This window comes from Sipha flava, unplaced genomic scaffold, assembly GCF_003268045.1.
Source record: "Sipha flava isolate LNK unplaced genomic scaffold, YSA_version1 275_pilon_pilon, whole genome shotgun sequence".
In the NCBI taxonomy this organism is placed as follows: Eukaryota; Metazoa; Arthropoda; class Insecta; order Hemiptera; family Aphididae; genus Sipha; species Sipha flava.
In genome coordinates, this window is record NW_020272940.1 from 1,149,967 (window position 1) to 1,175,255 (window position 25,289).

The 25,289-nt window shown below is 27.5% G+C and overlaps 1 protein-coding gene across 4 annotated transcripts in view; it reads left to right on the top strand.

Moving 5' to 3' along the window:
- Window positions 1–25,289, top strand: part of LOC112685382 (intraflagellar transport protein 172 homolog) — a 154,160-nt gene that overhangs the window by 11,494 nt on the left and 117,377 nt on the right. For all 4 annotated transcript variants that reach the window (XM_025557236.1, XM_025557238.1, XM_025557237.1 and 1 more), the window contains 2 exons: window positions 1,734–1,821; window positions 23,614–23,837. In XM_025557236.1, coding sequence (XP_025413021.1) covers window positions 1,734–1,821; window positions 23,614–23,837 — 312 coding nt within the window. The remainder of the gene's footprint in view (window positions 1–1,733; window positions 1,822–23,613; window positions 23,838–25,289) is intronic.

The window sequence follows — 25,289 nt, forward strand, 5'->3', positions numbered from 1 at the left end:
TAACGTCATGAATATTTTTAACACACAATATGTTAAGTGTAAATGTTTTGATATCCATTAAAAACCCATTTAAAATTATTTTAAAATCCATTAAAATTATTGGTATCGAATGTATAAGCCTTTAATAAAAATATTTAAAAAAAATTATAAAATTATTTCAATCAATTAGATTTTTTGTAATTAAAGTTTAGAAAATATAGTTGCTCATGAAGTAAATCTAATTCAACAAAATAATTCCTCTAATTATTTTCTAGCCATTTCAAATCATATTTTATTTCACGACAAATCATTACATATTTACTCCAATGCGATTTTAGTCAAAAATCTAAAAACATTAAAATCGGTTAGGTTAAAAGCTAGGTCCCGTTGAAAAAATGCACTAAATCGTACCATAATTTTAATATAATGGCTGTTCTATTGATGAAATTAATTTAAAATCAAATTTAATAACTTATAATTTCTGCAGTATATCGGTTTAAGTATAAAAAAAATCTATTTGAAGAATATGCAGTTTGAGCATTAGCCAACTATCATACAAGTTATAAACTTTTTATGGATATATTATTCTTGTACATATTTAAATCGATTAGAGATATTTAAATGAAATTATATATTAGGATAAATTATAAAACCATTACCTATGGAAACAAAACGTTTTTATTGGTCCCAATAGATTCCTGGTTAGATAAGTTTTAGTATAAGCTCTTAATATATTAATTAATTACATTTCATTACATAATGTCAAACGTATGTGCATAGTTTGTGCGTAGAAGTGTTTAGATTGTTTGAAATAAAATATATTAAACATAACTTTGTGTTACAATATAATGACCGGACATTATTATAAAACAAGCTATTTGCAGTCTACGTGGAATATATTGAACGTAATCATAGTATTAATATTGCATAATACTTTATTGTTCACAAATTAGTATAGGTAACTAAAATTAGTACAAAGTTTTCAATTATTTCGCTGATATCAATCTATAACTATAAGTATTTATTTGACGTAAACATGCAACACGTTATACTCGTAGGTTGGACCAAGAGTTAATGTGATGCGATTAGGTAAAAAATTATGATTTCATAACAATATTACACATATATTAAAAGTTATCAATTCGATGTTTAATATATTAGAAGTAATCCTTAACAAATCTAAGGCGTGCAACTATTAAAAAAATAAATTGATTATATTTTACGGAAGGCTATTTTGGTAAGAATTTAACGCTTGGTTAAATAAAAATCAGTTTAATAATAATTTAACTATCACAATTAATTGAAACTATCGTTTACAAATAAACGACACTTTGAGCAATTATTTGAGTTTGCATATTATATCTTCAGCTGATATGTGGAATTGACAACTTTACACTCCGAAAGTAAAACTGTGTTGCTAAGCACTGGCTTAACATACCTACTTAACTTGTAATCCCTCCAACTCTATTAAAACATACTTTTATTTATTGTTTAAAAACATTCATGTTTGACTAATTCCATTGATCGAAAGGTTTAAAAATTCAGCTGATTCAAAAATAAATCTATAAACCAATGTAATTAATTTGAATAAATTAAATTTATTGCACCTGATAAACATATTTTTAATAGTAATCTTATAAATATTGATGTAATTTTTTTTTATCCAACTTCAATATTATATGATTTACAAAATATGTGGAGAAACATTGTGTAACTATATCAAGGACTTTAATAGTTATTGTTTCTGTTTTTAGCACACGAGGAACAGCGTTTATATCTGGCCACGCTGATGGATCTATTGTAAGATACACCATCACCGAAGGGTCTACCATTGAACAACAGGTTAGTAATATAGGTACTATATTAAATATTATTCGTAACAAGAAGTAAAATTTGCATTATAATATTTTATTCACTTTGATTTATTAAATTACGTTGAAAAACGTAGCCTTTGTACATTGATATAAAAATGCCACAGATTTTTAATTTAATTATAAAAGAGATAATATTTTTGTAGCTATAATTAAGAACAATATTATTATTATTTTTTTTTTTTATCCGTAAGTAATTTGTATAATTTCAAAAGTCAATTCAAAAGTTCATTTTACCTAAATATATGATTTATATGAATCCAATTCATTCAATTTAAAATATAAAAACCCATATTAGTATTTAATAAAATATTATAAATATAACGAAGAAGAAAAATACTAAAAATAGGTAATTTAATAAATTATTGTCACATAAAAATTCATCTAAGTAAATCATAATATATGAATATAAATAGAAAAAAATATATGTGTTATGTTTAAAAAATATATATATAAACCCATTTAAATGATGTTTTAGGCAAATTTCTGTTTATCTTAGAATAAAAAGGTACCTAAACTAGGGTACGAATGTAATAAATATAGGTAGGTATGCAGATTGCCAATGTTTAATCCCTAAAATTAGGACTATTTCCAACCCTTGGGGAAATGTTTCTAATTAAGTACCTATTCCATAACCATTAATCGGTGGCCCGGTGTAAAATAATTCCCAACCGAATTTAAAACTCTTGCTACGGCTTTGTGAACGGACATGTTTATAAGCGTTGTGTGCGATATTGCAAAGTCGTCAAAGATCATCGAAATAAATACGAATCTATACGGAAGAAATATGTATTTTATTAGCAATGATAAATGCGTAAATATTCAAAGAGTATAATGATACATCGTTTACAAACAATTATATTTACGGTAAACATTTATTAAATTATCGTGCAGTTTATATATATTTTTTCAATACTAAAATTCAGGAACGAAGGATACTAAAAGCCCATTAATTTACCCAACTCATTATACTTATTGGTTGGAAACTCGGAATAAGTTTCCAATAACACAGAACAGAACGTTCTAGGAAAGGGTTTAATTTTACAATTTTTTTTTTTTTAAGAAAGCGTTTCCCCTAAATTGTATTAAACATGTTCTACTTCAAATATACGTATTTTGTCTAAACTACTCGTATTCACCGAATATGTTATGTTCTAGTTAATTTGCAACAATTCAAATTATGTGCTCCACAAATACGTACGCTATATCGTTTATAAACAGGTTATATTTTATACAAATTAATTATAAAAATGAAATATTTTCGGGTTAATTGGGAACACGACTTAAAAAATCGTGTTTATTGTGTTTGAAAATTGTATCCAGTAATGACATTTAAAGTTCTAAATAAACACTGTAGTATTTAAATTTATATAAATGCGGTTGAAATGTACAGATATTTTTTTATAATGATCACGTGAGAAGACGTAATGTTTTTTTTTAATTATCATATTCTGTACATAAACATAAAATTGAATAATAAAAGAAGATTTTTATAATATTATTTAGTTCTATTATTTTAAAATAAATTTAAATAGTAACGTATTTTTTCCGCTCAATATGAAATTTGCTTATGTGTGTAATTTTTTTTTAATAACACATAAAAATAACAGGATAGCTTGATTTATAATTAAAATTTAGATGACTTTTTCAAACATCCACAAATCGGTCAACATATTAATTATACGATACGAGTCAAAACTAAGAGAAAAACAATTATCATTTTCAAAAATTTTCAATAATTTACATTAACATTTGTAATTATATTTAGGTACATTTTTTCCATTCTAAATGTTATTTATAAATTGTATACCTACCATCTATATAACCAAGTAGTTATATTCATAAAAAAATATTAAATATACATATCATTTATATACTAGAAAAATATATTAGTACTATAAAAAATATAAATATACATTTCTTATGGATGTTCAAAATTTAATATATTTTAATATATTTACTATTGATTATCAAAAGTATCATTAATTTATAATTCATATCAACTCAACTTGATTAAATGGGTATGGATCATGTTTCATTTTGATAGTATTTGATAAAATATGTCTGAATTAATGAGATTTTATTTTGATTTATAATAACATAATGATCTATAATAAATAACATAACATAAATGCGTTTTAGAAATTAATTGAATAAAATATTAAGAATTTCGTAATAATTTTCTACTGGTCAAATGATAAAACTGCAATTTACATAATCTGTATGAGATAATCGTTATTATGAGAATTGTTTATTTTTTGATAGGTTTGTAGCGAAATTAATTTTCATTAAAATTGAGTTCAATGGCTTCTTTAATTTTCACAGCACGTGTAATGTTTCTTTGTTTCTTATACAAATAAAAACATTTTTTATTGTTCTAATTATAAACCCCATGTGTGTTTATTAAATAGTAACAATTAGGTGCACCCTTAATTTGATTGCAATTATTTTTTCTACTTACAAACCAGAATCCCTGTGGAGCCAACTAACAAAATACGCTGCCAAAAACATGATCCCATTCATAAAATACTCGTATTCCTATTAACGTTCCTACACAAATTCTATAGTAATGATAAAATAATAGCAATTAATTTTCTGTTGGAAAAAATTAATACGTACTCGTATTTTATATAAAATAAACAATTTAAAAATACACCGAAATCGACTAAAATGTTTGTGTTTATCTGGTTAATTTATAATACACTCTCAGTTTGTGAAGGCATGTAACTTATTAAAAGCTCGCTGAATTTTTATAATATACTCTAAACCTATATTTTATAACTAAAATTAAAGCAATACATGTATTTTACGTTATGTTTTACTCTCAAAGAAATGGTTCTTAACTTTTTAATGTAAATTATTGTAAATACTAACTTATGCGACGAATAATAATATTCGTAGGTATCTAGAGTATTATTTATGGCTGCATTTTAAGATTTATCTTTTGCTCCTAATTATTATAATTAATATTATTACAGTTAGTTAAGAATAAAACATTATAACATAAAAAGTAATAAATTTTATTATCTTGAAGTGCATACAATTATTGTGATTCATATTCTTCCCTCCTTAGTTTTGATTAAATAATTCAACTTTATGAGTTCTTACACCTTGCTTACACTATAATTGTTCTTCACTAAAGTTTATCGCATTATTTTATCTACCTTAGTGTAAATTATTTTCACAGATGATTGGTACATTTTATTTTTCTATTTTAAATGTGTTCATAACATTTCTTTTGTGTCGTAATAGCTTATAAAATTACATATATTTATTTGAGAAAATTAAATTTAATATAGTAAAATAAGACCTGAAGTAAATTGTATTAATTGAATTGAGCTCAATTTTCAAAATTAATGTTTGATTAAAAAAAAAAAAAATAAAAAAAAAATTTATATTTATAAAATTCAATAAAAATAGAAAATACGTATACAATTCGTGTTTGGACATCGTTGCGATCACACGTGTTTTAATCGCGTACCGTCTTAATTAGCTTCCGATAGCAATTACTATTACTACTACTACTCATCGTGAACACCACGCCTAAGACGTTCGGTAATGTAAATAATAGGAGCACAACAACTCATATAATCATTACAACTAAGATCGCGTCGTCGTTGCGTTAACGGTGCGATGGGTGAAAATACGTTCGTTAAACCCACTTTTCCATATTTAAAACGTTCACAATCGAACCTCACTAGTAAATCTAATCATAATATTTCTACACCAAATAATTCAAAAACCAAAACCCAACCAAATAATGCATCAACAAATATAAAAAACACATTTATTTCCACCACTACAAACACAAAACCACTACTAGCTCTTCAAATACTAATCATACACAAAAAACATTTGCCGAAACGACAGCAAATTTTTCTTTGCCTAAGAAGGACCAAGCCATTATATTCAATACAATCGACGGCACACCACAAATACAGTATATTAAAGCCCTGGGTTCCATAACTAACCCTGCTAACATAAAATTTGCGTCTAAAATAATCTAATAAATCTAATAATCGTTTTTGCGTCTATATTGTAAACAAAAACATAGTCAACAGCATTATGAACTCCAACCCGTCAATTACTGTTAACAACCTCACCATTCCAATCCGCAAATTAGAAAACCAATCAAAACAATTATATATTTCTAATGTCTCGTCCATAATTCCACACTCATACATCACAAATGCGTTAAACAACATGGACATCAAAAAACTTACACCAATCACATTCTTAAAAGCCGGTTTTACAACAGATGACTTGTCCCACTTAATAAGCTTCCGAAAACAGACCCATATCCCTCACGATAATATATCAAAACTATCCGGTTCACTCGTAATAAATTTCAAAGACACCAACTACCGAGTGTTTCTCACCAATTACACGCTTACCTGCTACCTTTGCAAAAAAACCGGCCACACCTCTGCGCAATGCAAAAATACGTCAACTCTAAGTTAAAATCCACTTGATCACCATAATAATTACTATACTCAACTTCCAAACAATACCTCTGACTTTCAAATAATCACAAGCATTATTTCTAAAGAAACACCAAATAACATACAAATCAATACTACAGAAAACATGAAATTAGAACACTTTGAAGATCCACCTAATACAACATTCTCACCATCCAACTCCACTTCATCTTCTAACCTCCAGATGCATTACACTAAAACTAATGAAGAAAAAACTCAAATTTCAAATGCAATTCGTAAACGACTTATATTCAAAACATCTTCTTCAAAGTCACCCCCATCGCCCACCAATCTTACTCCCAAACCCCAAAAACATGAAAACACAAAAACCACAAAAAAAAAAATCAAAACTTGCTCTCGTTCTAACTTATCTACATGTACGATTGGCAACCTGGATAAGGGACTTTATAACTTAGAGAGTTTCTTTCAAGATAACTCCAACACATCCATTACCTTTTGTCAATTTAAATACATATTTGAAAATTTCACAAAAATCAATAAACGTTCATTCACTGATTGAAGAAACCAATACAGACGCACGCATTTTTATAAATTTAATAGAAGAAATCCGACCAATCGCTATCAATCGTTCTATAAAATCCCGACTTACCAAGTTAGCAAACCTACTTTTTCAAACCCTTCCTCCGTAATAAACAGTAAATATCAAGAACTAAACTAATGGATAATAATTCAATGACCAATAACACTCAAAATCAAAATCACATACTACCCACCTACAATGCACAAAACAAACTGGCACCCTTAGAAATAATTGTACAATGGAATATAAATAGCTATTATAAAAAACTACTTGACGTTCACCGTATAATTTCTGATCTTCGACCTCTGGCACTCTGCCTCCAGGAAACAAATTTTAAAATCAAAACAAAGAACCAAAGCTCAAAAATTATAAGGGATATTTCAAGAACCGAGATCTTCTAGGCAGAGCTAGTGGAGGAGTCTGCATCTTTGTATCATCATTAACAAAATATGAACAGATGCCTCTTACTACTTCACTCGAAGCCATTGCCATATCCATCACTACAAATTACAATCCTACACTATTCATTTGCAACTTATATGCACCAGACAGCACAGAGCTTAGACTTTCGGATCTCAAAAATCTTATCTCACAACTCCCCCATCCATTAATTTTACTAGGCGATTTCAACAGTAGAAATATTACGTATCTGGGGATCCGATCACATAGACAGACGAGGGAGAACAGTCGCGGAAACTCTTAGAAGATGACTCGTTAAACCCCCTCAACGATGGCAACTCAACAAACAGCAGCTTTTCAGCAATTGACCTGTCTATAGTATCCGTATCTTTAAGGGGTACAATTGACTGGACCATGCAAATATCCTATTGCAGTAATGATCATTGATCCATAAATCTGAGTCTTCTCAAATCTCAAATAATGGACGAGACATCCCCCAGATGGCTCTTAAAAACGGCCAATTGGCAAGCTTTCAGCGACATGACTGACAAACTATTAGCTGAAAATCAATTCAATACCCTCCTTCAAACAAACCCCTCTGGAAATATTAACTCAATAGTAAAATCATTTACTAATACAATAATTGAAACAGCAGAAATCACAATCGAAAAAAGCAAACACCCTTCTGCCAAGAAAAAGGTTCCATAGTGAAACAACGAATACAAAACAGCCATACAGAACTATAAAACAGCCCTAAATAAATTCAGAAAAACAGGACTTCAATCTGACCATATTAAACTTAAAAAATTCAGAGTTTTAACATGCCTAACAATTAACAGCAGCAGCAAAACAAACTCTTGGAAAGAATTTACTTCTAGCATCAACCATAAAACTCCGTACAATATAATGTGGTCCAAAATTATGAGTATCAAAGGAATCAACTGAACTCAACCTAAAATAATTAACTATCACAACAATAAACTCTTTGACGTAAAATAAATAGCAGACACTTTTGGCTCCTTTTTCCAATTAAACAACAGCAATGAAAACTATGATACCAATTTCTTACTATATAAAATAATGGTCAAAAATACCTCACCAATTAACTATGAGATAAAGAACCCCGACAATTCTATAAATGATCCTTTCACCATCACTGAACTCAATAATTGTCTATTTAAAAAAAAGAGCAAAAGCCCCGGTCCTGATGGAATACCCTTCTCTTTTCTACAACATCTCTCCTCTTTATCTCTTAATTATTTACATAATATCTTCAACAACACATGGACTAAAAACCATTTTCCAAAACAAAGGAAAGCCGCCGCCATTATTCCTACTACCAAACCTAACAAAACCAATTTTATTTTCAATAATTATAGACCAATGTCACTTCTTAATACTATGAGCAAGATTCTTAAAACATGGTTAATATACTCAACTAATATGGTTCTTTGAATCGCAGAATCTTCTTTCCCCCCATGAGTTCGATTTTCACGCCAATCGCTCTACCATTGACCCATTGACAACAATCCACATAAACATAAGTGATTCACTTGACATCAAAACCCAGCTTTTAATGGTTTCATTAGAAATTGTTAAAGCGTACGATTCAGTATAGAAACGTAGATTTCTACTCACTCTACAAAAATGGAACCTCCGTTGCAACATACTAAAATTTATTACTAACTTTCTTGAAAACAGAACCTTCGTGGTTAAATTCAAAAACACTCTATCATCACATTTTACAACAGAAAATGACCTTCCACAAGGTAGTGTAACACTTTTCCTCGTAACAATCAATGATATTAGGAATCAAATCAAACCGCCCGTCAAAATTTTACTATACGCAGATGACTGTAATATTTTTTACTCTGGCGCAAATATCCACAACACAAAAGCCCTTGTACAAATCGCTATCGATAACATTTCTCAATGGTCGAATAAAACTGGCTTCAAATTTTCTCCATCAAAATGCAAAACAATTCTTTTCCACCGAAAAAACAAAATTATTTTTCCTGCAATTAAAATGCAAAAATACAATTCTTGCACAAACCAATAGCATACGACTCTTAGGTCTAACTTTTGACCACAAACTAAAGTGGACTGCACATAACTACGCTCAGACGGCTTCCACCCGAATTCCAAATGGATTGATGAATAAAACGACGAAAACCCAGACACACTGGACTTTATCAAAAATCCAATGACCAGACAACCGGAGTTCCTCCTAAAACGCAAAGAATATGTCACAATAAATATAATCAGAACAAGACATGGGAAAGCTTGACAAATGTTATGCAACTGGAGTCTCAGATCTATACCAGAATGTGATTGCGGAAGTGCGATACAAACAATAAAACATACTGTAAAAGAATCTTACGCAAGGCTGCGCCAGAAGTCATTGAGTGGATCTCAAATCATACCACCTCTATCTGAACCAAATTCTAAAAACATACACCTAAATATATATTTATATAAATATTAAAATTATAAATATCTATGATATTGCTATTTATTACTTCACTATACTAAAATATCACTTGTTACTGAGCTATATTTTATGTTTTACATATATTATTATTATTACTTATTTGTTATGTTTCGTATTTACCTATTAGTTGATAATGATGTAATGTTTTGTCATACGATAAATAAATAAATAATGTGTACTACTGTATGTTAAAGAGTCATCTGAAAAATAAAATACTTGCAGAAAAATAATAAAATCAATAAACCATAATATGGTATATTATACTAACATTAAAAATAAAAATTTAAAACTTGTTGGTCGGTAACGCTTTAAAGTTTTCTTATTTTCTATAACTCGAATAATTATTCTGTCAACAGTGCTACGGAAGGACCCGAATAAATGATAATGTATCAAATAATAATTTTTATTCATTGTTTATAATTTAGTACTAGACATTTGAACAATTTTAAACGCATTAAAAGATAACATTAACGTTAAAATATAATAGATATTGTCTTACTCTATAATATACGTATTTTTTTATTTATTTTTTTTTTTTTTTTGTTAGATAAGGCTTCAAATACTTAGTTAATTAGCCTATGGTAGATAAAAAGATAAAAAGTAGAATAAAAAAGATCGATTAATTATGATAAGGAATTACAAAGGTGGTATTAATGTTATTAGATGTACTAGCAATAATGGTGTTTAAGGATATTCTTTGTAGGGTTAAAACATATATAACACAGTTGCAGACTTAAATTAGTGATGATAGTTCTGCTATTTTATGTTAATGAAGTTGATGATGGTTTCCTATCCGTGGACAAAGGCTGCTTTTCGAAGACTTCTAGTTAGCTTTTTGGAAATTACATCGAGGTTTCTTTACTGAGTTTACAATTGGAACTGTATTCCTAAGTTAATGATGATGGGGCAATGTTGGCCTCTAGGAAAATCATTCAGAACTATTCTTCTGACTGGTGGTGTTTAACTGTTCTCATTTTTCGCTGTGAAGCACAGATTGGGATTATAATTGTTTTGCCATCTTCTGGATCTAAATGTACCTAAGTCCATTGCATCATACATGGAGGATAAATTCTCTCGTTCGATCCACTCATTTAATATTTCTCCGTTCGCATCATTGTTGTCATATCCCCATGCTTGGTGGTGACTTTTAATATCACCTGCTATTAATGTAGGGTGCTTCAGATATTGTAGGACAGAGTTCCCCCATTCTGCATTAGGAGGTTTGTATACATTAATGATGTTTAAATCGTTTATTTTGATTTTTAGGAACGATGTATTGTTATATTATAGGTAAGAATTTTTAATGTGTAATTTATTTTCACAATATTTTAAGATTTTTACTAAGATTGTAACAAAATTAAAATCTATAAAATTAGAGCAATCACATTTTTTTATATTTTTTTTCCGAACATATTTCTTGAAGCAAACTACCAGTATTTAAATGTAATACCATAACTTAGTTACCCTAAACAATATTGACGTTATTAATGTCAATATTTATGACAATTGATTGTTAAATATTGTGTTTATCTAAAGTAGGATGACTCTTTAAAAAAAGAAACGGGTTTATTATTACTTTCCTCTACCCCGAAAAAATGTAAAACATAATTATAATAACTATAAATATAATAGAATTTACTTTTTATTATTAAATTATTTAATATTAGATATATTGTTACACATCATTAATGATTCATTTTTTTAACTATATATTAAATATAATAAAAATTACTTATTAGCTATCTTCAATATTGATCCTTTTTTTAAACTTTTCACTCTTTTTCATAATTTTCTAAAGAAGTTATTGAATTTGTTAATTTTCGATGATTCAAAATAAATGAATAAAATTATGAACAAGTTGCACTTTTAAATTGTAATGAAGATAAACATTCTAGTTTTTATATTTTAACATCAAGTTTAGGTATATGTATTGTCATAGTTTTCAATATAACTATATTAAAAGGTTTAATCATATAACGCATAACTTCCTTTAATGAACACATATTAAGAGTGGATATATTTTTAATAGTGTACACATTCAAATTCTCGGAAAAAATGCATGGAAAATTTAATATACGATTTTATTTTCTCGTAAATATATGTTTTTAAATTTTTCAAGACAATCCCCTATTTAGCAGTTTTGCCATTGCTATACGAAATAACAGTTTTTTTTTTAAAAAAAAAGTTAAATTAACAAAAATTTAAGTTCTCAAAACTAAACAATCAAAAGTATATGATACAAAATTATGATTTAAACGCAATAAGAAAATGAATATTAGTACATTAAATATAGTAATCATAATCACAGCAGTATTATCGAGTAACCGTTTTGTATAGCTAACTATAACTATAATACACGATAGTTATTGATAATCACCAATACGAAAGACTCTGGGAAGCTATGAGACATAAAATTATATACACTTTAATTTGAAAATCAATTTTTATTTACAAATGTTGTTCAATGTGGTCCTGGTTAACTTCAATGCACTTTTCAATACGACAATGTAATAAACTCCGAGATTTTTCCAAAAAATTTATAATTTGACTTAATGATATGTATAAAATAAAATGTTTATCTAACTAGTCAAAATAATTATGATACCACAGTATTATGATACCTAAACACTAGAATTTAATTATAATTAAACAATTATTTAGTTTCTTTTATCTCTAATTTATGACATTACTGATAAAAGTGACCATACTTTATTAACACATGAATGGAATGTTTTAAAATTGTTGACCCTAATTTGTTATTATTTCGTCATTTATATTGTTCGACAATGTGAAATACTGTGTTGATTAATCTTGTATGTTGACTGACAACAAACAACTATTACCTCTGTTTATTTTGTAGCGTTATCATATAAATCGATGTGTCACATCAAATTTTTTTATTTTAGTCACTGCAGCGCGTCAAAAATACGCGACAAACGTAAAAACCGTGTGACGACTAGATTCAAATGAAAATTTTATAAAAAATACAACCATCGTATTAATTTTTGCATTAAATATCATATTCTATAAATAATATAGATAAATCAAGATTTTAAATATAAAAAAAACATCATCATTGGGCCATCACAGTGAGAACTAGTGACCTCAACTATTTCCAAAACACTCTGTTTATGAAAAAAAATAAACAACATTTTTATAATAAAAACATTGTTGTTCTTCGTATATATATAGATCGCAAAATGATTAAAGAACAAAACAGGATTTCAGAATGTGTTTATTTTAATTAACACGGTATAATTGAAATGTTATAACAATGTTTACAATATCCAGGAAATTTATAATAAAATTTACTGTTCCGTATTATAAAGGTATTATATACCACCTACCCAACTAAGTAAAACGAATTCGGTTAACTGATCGATCATGCAAAACAAATATGATTTTTTTTTTAAATAAAGTGCATACCAAATATAAATAAATAAATAACTATTTTACATAAACCCATCACGTTTTCAGGTTATCCCTGCGAGTTCCCATTGTATATTTTTTTACATACTACTAATTTGTCCGTAATCTCAGTTTAATGAAAAAAATACGCCGTAGTAATGTGATTGCATTTCTAAACGGTTATTTTGATTTTTTTTTTTCCAGACGGATTATGGGATGTAATATTGAATTTTTAATCTCAAAACAAATATCCTAGTTTAAGCAAAAAAGCGTGTAAAATGTAAACATTTCAAACGAGCGTTTGAAAATGTGAGGCCCAATACACAAAATGCTCTCGGATAAATAAATAAAATAATAATGAAAAAAAAAAAAAATTTGATGGGATTGTGACGGGAAGTTGCATGTTGTACAGCCGTACATATTATTATATACATGTAGAAAATTGTTCCGATAAAAAATAAATAAATAAACGAAAAAAAAAGAAAAACTGAAAAAACGACATGTGGCTATATTTAGTATATGTCTTCACTTCGGAGACGGGTGACATTAATATTTTTTTTAATATTGCCATTCGTATATATTATTATAATTATACTATTGAAAACATTTTTCGTAAACATTACGACCGGGATTCCGGTGATTTCGAGCCACCCGGTTGACGTGTCGTTATCATAAAATATGTTTATGATATGGGCTATATGAGTTTGCAGGTGCAAAACTTAACCGAAGATCCATATTATAGAGTTAATCTTCTCTAAGTTGTTTTTACAACTTTCTATTTCGATTTATAACATGTATGAGCATTGTTGATGGATCGAACTGTTGATAATAATTGTATAAAATACTACACAAACAAGTTCGAGTGCTTTGTTGAGCTCAGAATTTAAAATATTTATGCATTGCCCATGTGGGCCTAGTTTGAAGGTTGAATTATATCTCGGTTGACGGTGGATAATAAGGTTTCTTTGGAATATGTTTCCCGGGAACAATACGTCCCTTATATCTTAAATAATTTTATTAATTAGTAATAATTACTATTAATATTGTTACGGTAAACCAATGGCGTATTTGAATTGAGGCCATGTTGGGGGGGGAAGCGAAACTAATTTTTCTTCAATACAAACTTAAAAATAATTTACAGTTCATTCCAGGGGCGTACCCAAGGGGAGGGGATCCGAACCCCCCTATTGAAATTTCTACATAATCAATGGTTTAATAGTAAATAGTACATAGTCAATTTTAATTTTCCATTATCTTCAGTATAAAAAGCTTATAGATTATATAATACACCTATAATGTATAAAATATGTTTTGTATAAACTGCTTTTTTAATATTATTTATTATTGTTAGTTAAATAATGTATTTTTTTATAATATTTTATTACCAAATAAAAATTGATTTCAAATTATAGTACCTACCTATTATAGTAAACCTTTGGGAAGAACATGAGTGATGTGTGTATAACTATTGTGACTATTTCTATAATCATTAATAATAATTTGTTGGTATTGAATTAAACTAAAATTATAATTAGAGAACAGATAAAATAACAATTTTGGATCCTCCCACAAAAAAATTTCTGGGTATGCCCCTGTTTCATTACCTATAGCTCATGTCCCTGTTGTTCATTCGAGTGAATAAATAAAAATACAAGTACCAGATTGAATTAAATATTTATTTAATAAATATATTTAAAACCTGTTGCATATAAAATAAGTATTAATTATTATTAATACAACACAAATAGTTCTTATTTTAAAATTGTACCTTCAGTTTGAATCATGTATAAAAAAACAACAAATAATCATAGTAGTAATAGTACTTAATAATTATTTTTTAAAAACTTTAAAAAACAATTAATACAGGTAACTTAATTTAACAAATATCTAAGTAGAAAACATAAGGTTGGTAAGTAGCCAAATAATAAATTCCAAAATTTTTTTTTCATTTTGGCAAATTTGTTGATTGTTTCATCAATGGATACAATAATATTTTTATGTACATGCAGCAAAGCTAACCTGTTAGTTTATGCTGGTCTATTCTTGATCTTAACCATGTTTTTAATTTGCAAAAATATATTTTTGGCCAATATTTGCATGTTAAAGAATATGAAAACAGATATTGTCAGTTATGATTATTATTTAGATTAGGGGCTTCTAGTTCTATAAAATACACTAATATGCATGCATTTGTGCACAAAAAATTACTAAATACCTATGCGCAACAAAAAGTACCAGATATTATGTTGTAAAAAAAAAAAAAAAAAATAGGCGAGTAAAAATATTAAGGACGTATTTAGCTCTAATAAATACTAAAATATACAATATGCATAAATGCACCAAAAAATGACTAACTAGTAAATACGTGGTAAAAAAAATTGTTATTTTAAATTACTATATATTATTTGAAAAATACCTCAGTTATGGTTGTAAATCTCTATAACCGTAGCAATATCCGTAGAAGATAATACCACTATTCGTTCCACAACCATAAATTTTATGATAGAAGAAGATAAACAAAAATTGATACCCGTGACCAAATTGATATAGTATTGAATTAATTATGATTTTATAATGATAGACTAATAATTTATATTCCTAATTATTTATACATAACATTTTTTAAATAAATTAATATATTATATTCAAAAATCCCTTCGCCCCCCCTCAAATACGCCATGGCGGTAAACTAAGGGAATCATGTACCGGAGGATTGTTCCAGGTCGACGGGTAAACCTTGTTTCTATTATAAACACATAAAAAAATAAATTACATAAAAAAATAATGGATCACCAGTAGTATACCCAGAATTTTTAAATGGGAGTGGCTAAACATTTTTTTTTAGGCAGGTTAGGTAAGACAATATTGGAAAATTCACCCTTCCCCCATCCGCAAAGTATATAAATGTATTTCTAGCATTTTAAAATAGTATAAATAATATTTATTAAAATACAATTTATAATAATAATGAATTAATGGTAATCAGCAGCATCTAATCCGAATCGTTCAATCTGAAGTGATGGTCATCGTGATATACATATGAATAGTACATAAACTATAGTGATTATAAAATGATAATGTTAGGCAAGAGTTACATCAATGTTCATGATAACCACCAAAAATATAGTAGTAATCACAATAGAATATGCTTATGTACCAATGACAATCAAATACCAAATAGTAGTATACTAATAATGTACATACAAATATTGACGACCCATAAAAAGAAGGCTATAGCCCCCTTATTCTCATCCTCATGGCTACTCCACTTCATTTATCATAATTTTATTAATTAATAATGACAATAGTAATGTAAAAACATTGTAGTATTAGATTATATTTATACTACATACAGTTGGTAGAGATCGAGTTGAAAAATAAAACAATAAAAAAAAAACTTGCAACTTCAAAGGAATTAGCGAAATTATACAACTCGTAACAAGTCCTGAATCATAAACTTCGAAAGGTATTATAATATTAATACGTGACTGTGAACGGAACGAAAACGTCTGGTTATCCTTTCCGATTGAAATTAATACGCTAACATATTGATTCATTTTGAATCGGCAGTGTAAACGTAATATATAATTAATCCGATTTTTTAGGATACTCGAATAATAAACGGATTGAGATATCTAAAATCGACGGCGGACCGGAATAGTCTAGAAAACCACCCGTGGACCATGCGTGTAGTTAGTTCACAGCGGGAAAATCATTCACGTTATTGTATGAGTGTGGGCGGTGATGTACTCTACATATCTATATATCTATATACGTCTAAAAGCTTATTTCAAGTACACATTTCGAACTGAATATCCGATAGGAATATAATGCACTGATTACATCGTTCAAATAGACTGTAAATATGATTAAGTTTCATTAATGGATGGTCAAATAATAATATTATGTTCTTCGTCCGAATCGTACGATTGAAAAAAAATAAAAATAAAAATGTCGGACGACGTGGACGATTTAAATCGACGTGTTGATATTAATATGAATGTACGCTGACAGCATGGTATCCGTGGTGTGCTCATTTCGTATGCATTCCGATTCGGGGCGCGTAATGGATCGGTAAAAATAATGAAATTCTCGATGATTTAACGGTTACATAATAATTATAAAACGTGTTACAATATTTTATGGTCACAGAAAGAGGACAGGTGTAACACGTTTCCATCAAATTATATTTTAAACGATATCCTTTTCTACCAAATTATATTTTGACTGATACCTGTTTCCACCTAATCAATTTCTATATCACCTGCAAGTATATGCATTTTTTTGACTCTGTTTTAGACCTTATTCTGTTAACGTATTAATGTATTGTTACGTTATGCATTTATAAGGCCCAATTTTTATAACATTATTTATACGTGCTATACCTATTATTACCTTAACATTTAGAAATTAATAAAAAAAGACTGTGTTTTATTTAATAGATATTTTTTTATTATTATGATAAAGAGGCATAAAAATCTATAAATATGCGATATACTTTTTAAATAATATAAATGTATTAATGGGTGAATCATAAGGACATAGTGGGTTACTGTGATATTTTCCTATGTTCTATAAAAAAATATAAATGCTATAAAAACTTATCCCTGTTTTTTAATTACCACATTCATCATACTCATTGTGAGGTTACTTAAATTAATGTGGTAAATTTTGTAAAAAAAAAAAATTGATTTATATTAGAAATCCATTATTTTTTACTCTTTAAATATTACACAAAATATTATTGATATAAGTGTGAGATCCATGGGAGGAGGTCTTTAAAAAATTAGTATCAAGCAAAAAAATAAAAATAAATAATTGAAAAATTTAATTATGTGCACATATAAGAGAAAGGGTGGACTATAACCCTTGGGATCCTTCCATCTGACATAGTTGTGTTTTATTTTTTATTAAAGTAGGAAAGAAATCCATGAAAATACTATAAATATTGTGAAAAATTTAGTTTTAATCTTGCCCACTTTTCTAAATAATAATTAGGACAACGTAAAGTCTACAATTAATTAATTTATACTTGTATTTCTTACTAAACTGTACCATTATGTATATGATTATGTAGTATAACAATTTTTACAACATTTGTTGTTTTATTTTTAATATTTTTTAATACGAGATTCGTACATTCGTATATTCCTACTATAATGTACATTGGAGTATTCTAGTATGCTTAAAGTGTTATATAAAGATGGTATCAGCACATTGAGAACTTTTCGGTAATACCTTAAAAAGTTCTCTGAAAGGTATCAATCATCACAATAACATAATTTAATGTTAAACAAATATTATACCAAATAGGTAATTTTTAAAATTTAATAAAATAATAAAAAATAAAATAAAATTTAAAAATGATTAATATTTTATACTATTTTGTTAAAAAAAAAAAAAACAAATGGTTAAAAATAATATTTTCTGAATACAAATTATAACAAAATACAATTATTATTGTTTGCTTGGGTATAATTACATTTAAGGAACAAATATAATAATTTTGGCAAGCAAATAATCATATACTAATATTCATAAAAACTTATGTAAAAAAAACTAAATTAAGCTACAAAAAAAAAATAAATAAATAAAAAGATTGTATTAATTAATTATTTTCTATACATTATTTAATAATTACATGTATATTTTTGGTTGGAAGGTATAATGAAGCTGAAATTTTGGGTACAAACATTTAAAGATGTACGAGTATATGAACTGTTAGAACATACACTATTTTACACACATTATTTTATTTTTATTTTTTTCTCAATTATTGTTTCAAGCATAATAATTAAGAACTAATATTTTATCCGGTTTGTCGACTTGTTATACGATTAAATGTACCTATACAAAACATCTTGGAAACAACCATACTTAAATTTTACCGTTCGACTACATCTATTACAACTGTAAAGTTTAATTATTCAATTCAATTATATGTTATACTAATGTTTGTATTAAATTTTCATTATCGTGTAAAAAAAATAACAGCCCATACATTCATGACCGTCCCATAGTTTGAGTGGCCCACTCTGATTTTCTCGGTAACCCGCCGGATCAATACGCCTCTGTATAATAGCAATTTTTTTCGTTTTAATGTGTTTGAATTTTTGAAATTATAGTTTCCATAGTAGGTTTTATATTTAATATTATTAAATATTAAATTTGTGATAATCAGATCGATATTTAAAATAACACATTTTTATTTGATTAACTATTTGTTTATTATTTTCAAGGATCCCCAAACAATAATTTGCAACCCCTTGGTTGAAAACCACGGCTCTAAACAATTATAATTTAAGAAACTAATATAAAACATATACTACCAAATTTGTTAAAATTATAAATATTAAATAAAATATTTATCAAATGTTAATAATCATTTTATCTACCTACATCAATACCAATAATGATACTGATAGCATATTGTAACGGTTACGACAGTACTAAAACAGACTTCTGAGAACTCCCAATTCATTGTTACCACCCCTACTAATCAGAAAGAGACATCAAGAAACACAAACATAGTCTAGGGACTTGGAGCCAAATTCAAGCTTTCTAGACTTACACAATGACCTTGAAAATACAGCCATGGTTAGGGGAGGTCAGAACGATGATCACATGACCCTCTCCATGGCTGTAACCCATTAATCGGTACGGCGATCGGTTTATATACCGGACGATTTCCGAAGGACAATCACCTCCATTAACCTTCTTTCAATCTTATTACTTCAATCTAACTGTCAACCAGAACTTGAATAAGAAGTGAAGGACCTCCAAAACGCGAACAAGCAGCACAGCGAATCATTCGTACAAACCTGTGAGCAACCCACCCGGACATCGCCACATTCTATTTGTACGATTCGGTGACCTAGTGAGTATCACCACCGAGGCCAGACAAACATAAGATCGGATTAACCATGCACAGAAACTACGGCGACGCTGCCGCTCACTCGCCGACAGCGGAAAACCCTTCACCCCCATCCGGCCGCTTTTGAGAGCCTCCCACTACCGGGCCCAGTTTATCCGGTAACAGTCACTTTCTAGAGCTAACATTACCGTAGGTCGACCCTCCTCCATTCCCAAATACTATACGACACCTTATCCACATTGTAAACAGAATGGGAGCCTTTGATCCGTCGCGGAAACACACCGAACTCGGCAGCCCGCTGTCTAGCTAAGTTGCCGTGCTAGCAGACTACCAGAACAACTGAACCTTATACTTATATATAAACTCAAGTATTCAACTTAGAATTAAATAAAGTAGGTTAATACTTTACACAGCCCGTTTATTATTCCAAACCGAAGAATCAGGCGACAATCAACAATCAATCGCATGGAAAATGTTATGTAACGAACATGATTTCATGGAAAAGTTAATCGTAATCACCAATTATAAATTGATAGAATGTACAATTTAAGAAATCGCACAATCATTTTAACTATGAAATTCATATTTTGAAAAATTTTTGAATTTCATAATTTATCAAACTTAAATAAGTTATTTTAAACCATATTTTTTTTAAAAATCCAATTTACACAATAGCTAATTTGCTATTTTTTTAAAATTGTAGAATAAATTTTAAAATTTGAGTTCAAAATATCAAAAAGAATCTTTTAATACAATTTTGTTGTAGCGCAAGACCTAAGTTTTATTAAAAAAAATAAAATAAAAATAATAAATAAAACAAAAGTTACTCCATTTGTCAAATTATCCTGGAACATCCAGTATGATTATTTTTAATACTGTAAACATGTTTTAATTCTTACCATTCTATTCTGCATTCTCAAGACTTATTTTCGTACTAAAGTTTTCATGCGATTTTAATATTTATTCAAGCTCAATTAATTACATATTGATTTTTAATTTTAAACTTAATGCTACAATAATTGTTTCATACTAAATAATGTACTGAATTTATTTCATTGGATGGTTGTTAAAAACTTTTGATTCTAAAAGTATTCCTTACGACTTAGTTTTAGTTTTTTATTTGTGATTTGTAGACGTATAATAAAATATTTTTAAAATTCTTTAAAAACAGCTTATACTTTTAAAATACGTGTGATTGTGAAATTCTATTACATAATTATTTCACTATTGTCATTAGATTTAATAATATTATTAATAAATGTTTAATAATACTGTTATTTTTCTTATTGAAGATTATTACTGTTATTGATCCTTTACTGTTATTGAGTTTCAAAATAAATAAATTCACAATAAATTCAAATTATATTTTTACAAATAATGTTATAGCTGAAATCTTACAAATAAATATTTAAAGATAATTTTTAAAAACTGATACGCCTTTTATTTTTTTTAATGAAATGATTCATAAATATAAATCAGCAAGAGTCTAGATATATTAATAAAGAATATAATACAACTTATATATTATTAAAATGCAGAAGAAATAGCAATATGTTAAAGCAAATTATTTTACAGTCAAACGTATACAAACTAAATAAAACTAAAATTGTTCGTAAACTTCGTCTAGAAAATAATAAAATCACATTGTCTTTTTATCATTGGATACTAGAACAATTATGTTTATGGGAAACTTCCAATACATTTGTTTTGTTCGTCCCATAAACATAACAGTTAACGCTGATGGATTTTCTTTTTATTCAAGGTTATTAAAAATAAATTGTTAATCCAATTGCTGTTATTTGTTTTTTAGAATAAATTGTAATCTGTAAAATCAAAAATTTAAATCATATTTTAAAAAATACATGCTTATGAATTAAAGATGGATATAATTGGATTATTTATAGTAATTCATAACTCACAATAACAATTATAATTAGAAATCGGGTATTATGCATTTAGATGGGATATTTCATTTAGAAAATATTTGATTCTTGATTTTTCAAATTTTTTAAACGAAATGATTAATTATGTCTTTTAATTATTAATACAATCAACATCATATTAGTTTACCTTTTTTTACTTACTTTGCATTTATTCAAATTGTAAACGATTTAAAGAAGATACAGTCTTTTAGAAATATTTATTATAGTTTATACTGATTTTTAATATACAATTATTGCTATCTTATCGAAAATTAAATATTTATATTATTATATATTTACAATGAAATTAAAATTTATTTTCTAAAAATTGCACTCAACTCTCATCAAGTTTCTAAAATAATGATTTCAAAATATAAATGTCTTAACCCATTATTATGATTAGTGAGTTTTTAGTTATGGAACATTTTAATAAAAGTTAAATTTAATATTTAAACACTTTGAATGTTTCCATTAATCGTTTAAAATATAATACTATAACTATAATTCAGAAAATAAACAACTTTTTTATTTGCAATCCTATTAAAATAAATTACGAATTTCTACGATAAATTTGAATTCGAATAAATTAAATCTAGAATTTCTTTTATGGATTTATGTATAAAGAAATGTAGTTGACGCGCTTTAATGGTAACAGGTTCTAATCAATATATTACATTAATAATTTTAACAAAGATCAGAGAAAAATATAATAATATTAAACTTCTTCGTTTAATGAGTGAGTACAATATAAATATGAAATTAAGTCACTATAAGATTTTCAATATAACCTCGTGAATAATTATTAATCTCTTCAATAACTTTTTATCGTACTTTTTTAAATTTGTTTTATAGTTTAGGATTAAACATTTTTCCAGTTATTACCTTTAATCTTATCGAGTAAAAATGTATTTTTCTTAAATATTATTGATGTAATTAAGTATGTTTCATAATAACGTGTTTTCAGAAAATATTCAATGATCAATGATGAAAAAACAATTCATATACTATAGCTTAAAATATGTTAGAGCAATTAACTTTTTTAATTTTTCATGTTATAAACTATTTGACAACACCGCTACCGAAATACATTAAAAATTAAATACGAATTTATAAAAATCGATTAAATGTATAACGTGTGACGCCTATTTTACGTATTTCTTCACCTCTAGCAATATTGTTCTAAGATTCCTCTAAAACAATAGAAATATTAAAACTGTATATGAAAAAACATCAAATATAATGCTCAGCTTTTAACTTAGTAAACACATAAAAGTGTTACACAAAACGGGAATGTTGGAAAAACTGTGTTTCTAGAAACAAAAACACGAGAAACAATATATGATTGTAAATATAGGCGACCGATAATTCCATAATTTGATTTTGAATCGAAAAATAAACATAAAACAATAGGCTTCGTGCGGTATATAACGTACGGAGCGCTGGGTAAATATTTGTTCTTATAAATTACGAAAGCTAATGTACGAGATGACGTCTTGGGAATACTATACTGCAATTACTACACAATGTATCAGACGGAGATCGTGTATAAAACTGTGTTCGTAGCTCCCAAGCTGCTGCCACCGATATTGTTTACGAACGAAATACTCTCCGCTCTCGTTGTTAATGAACTTCTAATTTATCATTCAGGGGCGCGTTGCTGTGCATCCGGTTCCTCCGTACGCGTTGTCTTGGGCATCCGGATACATAATCGCCGCAGGATGTGATTTTTCGGTACAGTTTTATGACCAGAACGGACGATCTAGCAAACAGTTCGACTATTCTCCGGACTGTGGTTGCCCGGACCAAAAAGAGTTCACCATAGCCTGCAGCAGTCCCAGTGGACAAGCCGTGATAGTCGGAAGTTTCAACAGGTTTGATCAACCGTTTTCGTCACCTACCTATCCTTTACGTTACAATTTTGACATTTTCATCAACACATACGGTTACAAGCTAACAATTTAATGATATAAGTACATGATTTATATATAATATTTACAATATTATGGTAGGTACGATTTGTATTTAAAAAAATATCACTATTTTCTGAACAAATATATAAAATACATTTAAATATACTTTAACCACATAGTTCTAAATACGAATATCATATTAAAAGTATCTATAATATAATACAAATTTTAATTTGTGCTAATCATTTGTTATTACTAGCTTAAAACACATCTTTGAATATAATAGATTACAGTTAAGGACATATTTTAAAATATATCTCGGGCGCAAAAATCAAGTTCTGTATCCAAAATCCGCTTATATTAATTATCCGTGAAAAATTCATCATTTTGGCATTTCTGGTTCTTTGCACTGCTGATAAATTATAATTCATTACAAATATAATGAAATAAATGAATGTGTTGCATTCATGAAACTTTTTGAATGTACAATGGCCTACTTCTTACAAATAAATGTAAATTCTGGATTTGTGCCTGAATTAACTACACGTTTTTCATAATTTCCTTTCGTAATGGGCCTTTTGAATACATTTGATATACATTTGTACATTTAAGTCGGTCGGAACACATTCCTTATTAGTGGAAGTATGCACGAACTGAAAAGCACATGTATGCAGAAACGCTTTTAACATTTGTGTGATAAATGAGTTTGGAATGCGTGACTTAAATATTTTCCATAACCATAGAGTTTCAAATTATCTCTAATGTTAATGTTCAATTAACTTTATAGTTTCTAACGCATTATTTTTAATAAAAGTCATTATACATTCTACATAAATTTTACTAAACCGTGAATTGACAGTCATGTTTTATGCTTTATTTCCTCTCCAAAAACGATAAGAACAATGGGTAAATTAGAATTGATTTTCAGATTAAAAAAAAAAAAACCTTCTTACTAACCTGTAATAATTTATGGGTTTAATGTTTTATAAATTATTTTTGCATCATATATTACATTTTAATATATATGTGATAAATAATCATAATCTCAATCACTCAGATTTTAAACGACAGGAACTAGAAACATAGCAGAAATGTCATTTCCGAGTAGCAATGCACTATTTCCTGAAGTTGTGTCGTCTTTCATTAAAGCCAAGAATCCAAGAACCTTCGTAGTATCATTAATATTAAATTAATTAATACAGAAAGTACTTCTGTATTAGTGAAATTAGTTGTAATTAACATTACTTAGATGAATCCGTGAACGTTTAAACACACAAGTATAATATTTAAATGACTATTCTCTGGATAAATGTTCAGTATATATATTTCAGTATCATTATTGATTGGATATAATTACAACATTATTAATAAAAAATGTTATAATTTTTAAGTTTAGTAGGTATTTTATCAAAT